Source organism: Cannabis sativa, chromosome 7, assembly GCF_029168945.1.
Source record: "Cannabis sativa cultivar Pink pepper isolate KNU-18-1 chromosome 7, ASM2916894v1, whole genome shotgun sequence".
NCBI classification, from domain to species: Eukaryota; Viridiplantae; Streptophyta; class Magnoliopsida; order Rosales; family Cannabaceae; genus Cannabis; species Cannabis sativa.
The window spans coordinates 19,012,143-19,017,941 of NC_083607.1; the positions used below are offsets into that span (position 1 = coordinate 19,012,143).

A 5,799-nucleotide genomic window follows, 5' to 3' on the forward strand; every position below is an offset into this window, starting at 1 on the left:
CACGGACATTTCAGCTTTCATTGGGAATCTGAATACACGTGTCCTTTTAAAGAGGAGTCTGGTCTCGAGTTTCTAGGTGAGAGAAATCTCACTATAACACATGCCCCTAGTTTCGCGACGTGACTAGAGCGGTCACTGAGGGAAACTATTGCTCGAGAGACAGGTGAAAGGTTGTCACGAGGAGGTGACCTTTTGGTTGTCCCATCGAGGGTTTCGAAAAATGACGGCTGTAATGATTAATTTTCATTATCTCTAGGATGCCACGTCACAAAACCCTTCGGTTTTCGTGTAGGCGTGGCCATAATTGGCCGTTAGATTGGGCGACCTTAGGCATTCTGACTGCCACGTGTCACGATCCCAATTAATAAGGGATATGGGTATTTAAACGCTTTGATATGAATCAAATTTCCCATTTTTCCCTCTTTTCTCTTAACTTCCCTCCAGTGCATATACTTCAGACAAAATCCACTCCCAGATTTTCTGCCACTTTCCACAACATTTTCATTCTCAGAAGTGATCGAGAATAACCGCAGGAATCAAAACTAAAGGTTAGCTTCTAAATCACTGCATTTTCGCTTTCTGTTTTTGGAGATAATGTGCTTTGTTTTCTGGGTTAGGATGTTTTTGAAAACTTTTAGGAGTGTATGCTAGTGGGTATTTATGTGTTCTGGGTCGATGAAACTGGGTAACATTCATAGTGTAGGACCTGTAAACTGACATAACCGTATACAATTCATAGGCACTGATTCACGTCTCGAATGCTCGCGGACATTCGGATGAACAATTTGAATGTTCGCGGGTATTCGGTTGAACAGCTTGAATAATCGCATATTTCCAAGACTTATTTCCGCTTTAACTGTTGACTAGACTTTTTAGAATCTTTACATGTCGCGGGCTGAGTGGTGAGAGCATTAATTGCCATTCCAAATGGTGGGTGTGTCACAGTATTCTAATGGCTATATATGCGAATATATGTCCCTTGAGATACTGAGATACACCCAGCCATTTGTTGACGTGCGTTAATACTCGAATGATCGTACTCTTTGGTTGGTAGGTTGTCTCGAAACGGTGGGTGTCTCGCAGTAACTTCAGGGTTATGCTCGAAAATGCATACTTCTTGAGTCACTGTGATACGCCCAGCCGTTTCTGGAGGTATACCGCACAACCAAGGATGCGTGAATTACTCGCCCAAAGATAGTTACATTTCTTCTCGCATGCTGATAGGAGGGTCAGTGTTCGCATGGAGCCTGACTTTCTTGTCGAATGCGACTTTTATACTCTACTGCGGGTGAGATCACTTACCTTTATTTTTTCACACATCCATCACGCTGAAAAGATCTTCTATCTTTCAGATGAGCGATCTATCGGACAGCCAGCAGCTCGGCTCAGGAGGTCGCGCTTTTGATGGGGAGTCGTCACAAGAGAGAGACAGTTTTCTCCCTACGGACATCTCCGAAATGGAGGCTGCGGAGATAGAGTTAGGTCCGATGTCTTCTGTAGACATCGAGAGGATGGTACAGGAGCTCGCTGAACCTGGGACAATCGATATCCGAGATAGCGAATCCACAGTGTCGGCATGCGACTACCTCATCCATACGAGACACGCTCCCGACATCGAGGTCGAGGAGGTGGAGGAGGAATGGACTACTCCGGTCCGCGAATCAGGTGAGGAAGAAGAGGAAGCGGAAAGGAGTGGGACGGACTCGGTCGACGACTCCCAATTGAACGAACCTTTCTCATGCGAAGACCTAGTCTCGAGAGTTGTCAAATCTGACTTCACTACCTTCGTGAGGTTGAATTTGTTGCGACTCACGTTTCAAAGTCCCAAACCCTCTCAGAGAGCGCATCTTCCGTTCACCAACCCTGCGATCATCCCTACAGAGGACGTGGTCATCTCAATACCCATTCTTCGATGTGGTGTATCGGTCCCGTTTCATCCTTTCGTCGCAGCCATTCTCAGACGTTATGACGTATCGCCTTTTCAGCTAACACCCAACAGTTATCGCACTGTTCTAGCATTCTATGCGATGTACATGGAGTACGCCCATAGGGCTCCGTCAGTAGAGGAGTTTAGTTACTTCTATGACATAAAGAGCGTGGGTCTTCATAATGGCTTCTTTTGCTTTAGTAAATGGGCGACTTCTGAAATAAACGGTGTTGAGGGGATGGTCTCGAACATGGGCGACTGGAAGTCGAAATGGTTTTATGTTTTTAAGGTTCCTGGGATCAGGACCGACTTTAATCACAGACCCAGTATGTCGCATATTTGTTGACTTAGATAAAATCTGTTACTTTGTTTTTCGAGATCTTTTGCTAACTCGTTTTTTTTTGTTGTCATCGCAGATAGACCAGCTCGACCAACGCTTGACGCGAATAAGAAGGGGGTAGCTGAAATTCTTGGGAGTCTTCCGGTACAAGATCGCGACTGGCGATTACTGTGTACGACTGCCAAATTGCGAGAACACAAACTGATCCCTGAGAACGCGAGTCTTCAACGGGAGCCAGTATATAAAGAACCATCTGAGAAACAGCAGGAGCGGATAGATAAACGTCTTTCTAAGCAAACTCCTCGACAAACTTCAGGTAATTCGTCCTTTTGCTATAAATTGACGGGTAGGATTGTGATTTTTACTTATCTGTTCTTTGTGCTTGTAGACATGACTTTCTTGAAGTCTGCCCCTGTCCTGAAGATCAAGCAAAAGGGTGGAACACCAGCGACTTCGCCGGTCGTTGCCCAGAAGAGGAAGAGCGATGTGATGACTTCGCTTGCTGCAGATTCCTCCAAGAAGTTGGCTAAGACTACTCAGGACAAGGGGAAGAAAGTCGTCATCGACTCTCCTGTTCGTGCTCGCGATTTTCTGGCCATGCAGGAAAAATTACTGGCTGAGATTCCTTACGAGGATCTTGCTTCTCGATCTACTGAACTGGCCGTGCAATCCATGGCTTTGTTCATGAAAGCCGCGGCTACTCCTTCGAAGGAAACTGATTCGCTGAAGAGGCAGAACGTCCATTTTCAAGAGAACATAAAGAAGCTGAAGCAGGAGGTGGCGAGGATGGAGGAGCTTAACAAGGCCAAGGAGAAGGAGCTCGAGGAAGTCAACAGGGCAAAAGAACAGGTGGAGCTCGAGCTCAAGAAGTCGCAGGACACGATCGCTGAGATGGCTCGCGACTTGGAGGCTGAGAAAGAGAGTGGGAAGAAACAGTACGATCAGGCTGTGTCTGACTACATTTACACTACTCTTTCCAAGGTCCCTGACTTCGACTTCTCGCTGCTTGGAGCCGAAGCTGCAGAAATGGCTGAAGCCTTTCGCGCGATGTCTCCTACCCAGACTCAGGGTAACCTTCCTGATGAAACCGAGGGAGTACAGGCTGAAGAGGTCGAGAATGAAGTCGTGAGCAAGATTGCAGACGAGGCTGCTCCTGATGAGACTACTCCCATCGCTCCAGGCGTTTGATTATTTTCTATCTTATGTTGTTGTTTAATTTCACTCTTACTCTTTTTTTTTTATATATATGCGGTACACGGGTACTCGCACTTCTGTACTTAGAGAATTTTATCTTACTTTTTGGACAAATTTCTATCCTCGCAGGGATAGCTTACATTTTAATATTTACGCAGTACACGGGTACTTGCGATTTTATATATATTTAACTTTGATCACAGCTTGGTGTGAATGCAATTATATGCGATTTTAATTACAGCTTGGTGTAATAAAGTAGGAAAAACTCGGTAAATCAAATTACTCGAAAAACTTAATAAGTGATTTTATTCAAGCAATCAGTAATACATGCGGGTACCATGCCCCTATACTTAGGAAGTATTTGGAACAAAAAATATCTAAGTATAAGTACTCGAATTATCATAACTGAATAACGCGAATATTACTGATAATAAAATTTCAAGCTCTCGCTATTCCATGCTCGTGGAATCGCGGTTCCATCGAGTGTTGCGAGTCGATAAGTGGCATCACCAATTTGATCTGCGATTTTGTATGGTCCTTCCCAATTGTCTCCAAAGACTCCGTGGGCTGGGACTTTGGTATTTGGCATTACTTTTCTAAGGACCAAGTCTCCTACTCGCAGAGGTTTTATCTTTACTTTCGAGTTAAAGTACCTTGCTGTTCGTTGTTGATAAGCCGCGTTTTGTAGTTGCGCTTTATCACGCTTTTCTTCTAAAAGATCAAGGCAAAACAACTGATTCTCGCTGTTCTGCGAGATATCGAAAGCATCTCTACGCAAGGATCCTGCCCCAACTTCTACTGGTAACATGGCCTTGCACCCATAAGAAAGTGAGAAGGGTGTTTCGCCAGTTGTAGATCGAGGGGTTGTATTGTAAGACCATAGGACTTGCGGTAATTCATCTGGCCATGCCCCTTTGCGGTTTTCTAATTTTCCCTTTATGGTGTGCTTAATTATTTTGTTGATCGCTTCGCCCGCCCATTGCTCTGCGGGTAAGCGACTGCAGAAAAGGCTTTTTTAATTCCTAAATCATCGCATAGCTGTCGCATCTCTTTACAGTCAAACTGTTTCCCATTATCTGAAATGAGCTTGTGCGGAATGCCAAAACGACAGATGATGGAAGTGTAGACGAACTCGCGCAACTTCGTTGCTGTGATGGTCGCGAGTGCTTTCGCTTCAGCCCATTTTGTGAAATAGTCAACCGCGACTACAGCATATTTGACTCCGCCTTTTCCCTTGGGTAACTCGCCAATTAAATCAATTCCCCATATTGCAAAGGGCCAGGGACTCGTGATAAAATGGAGGTTACTCGGGGGCTGGTGTGTGTAAGTGGCTATTCGCTGGCATCTATCACACCTTTTTGCAAATGCGAGGGCATCTTGTCGCAATGTTGGCCAGTAATACCCTTGCCGCATAATTTTTAAGGCAAGGGAATTACCTCCAGTATGATTGCCACAAATTCCCTCGTGTACTTCACGCAGTATGTAACCGCAGTCTTCTCCACTGATACATTTGAGAAGTGGTTGACTAAAACTTCTGCGATACAAGCTCTGGTCATATATCATATAGCGGGCTGCTCGTTGTCGCAATTTCCTTGCTTCTATTTTATCATTAGGTAAGAGCCCCTTGTCAAGGTATGCGAGGATAGGGGTCATCCAGGTAATCTCCTGAATGTCATCGATCTCCATGATTGTTTCTCGATCTATGGTTGGATGAGACAATACGTCTACCGGAATTACATCGAGTAATTCGGCTTCTCTAGTGGAGGCCAGTCGGGCCAAGGCGTCTGCATGGGCATTTTGAGTGCGCGGTACTCGAGACACAACTACATGTTTGAACTTCTGCATGATTTCGCGAACGATGGCTAAGTACTTAACCAATCTTCCGCCTCTCGCTAGGTATTCTCCACTTACTTGACATACCACGATTTGAGAGTCGCTAAATGCTTGTAGGTATTCGACTTTCATTTCGAGAGCCAATTTCAGACCTGCGATTAAAGCCTCATACTCGGCTTCATTGTTAGATGCAGAGAATTCGAAACGTAGAGCAGCGTGTACCTTGAAATTATTGGGACTGATTAATAATATCCTTTGCCGTAACCTTCATTATTTGAGGCCCCATCGACATACAATGTCCATACCTCTTTGTCTATCATGGCGATGTCATTTCCACCCTCTACAACCGCTACCTCTGTGCTCGGGAACTCAAGTATAAAATCTGCTAGGGCTTGCCCCTTGATCGCGGTTCTTGGTTTATACTTGATGTCGAACTGACTCAACTCCATAGCCCACTTTAATAATCTCCCCGATGCCTGCGGCTTTGCCAAAACTCGTCTTAAGG

At 45.1% G+C, this 5,799-nt stretch overlaps 1 protein-coding gene across 1 annotated transcript; it reads left to right on the forward strand.

Moving 5' to 3' along the window:
• The first annotated feature begins 1,511 nt into the window (after positions 1–1,511).
• On the forward strand, positions 1,512–4,079 carry LOC133039664 (uncharacterized). Its single transcript, XM_061118572.1, has 3 exons — positions 1,512–1,792; positions 2,306–2,583; positions 2,656–4,079. The coding sequence occupies exons 1-3, from the start codon at positions 1,512–1,514 to the stop codon at positions 3,453–3,455; spliced, it is 1,359 nt and encodes a 452-aa protein (XP_060974555.1). The 3' UTR covers positions 3,456–4,079.
• Positions 4,080–5,799: the final 1,720 nt, after the last annotated feature.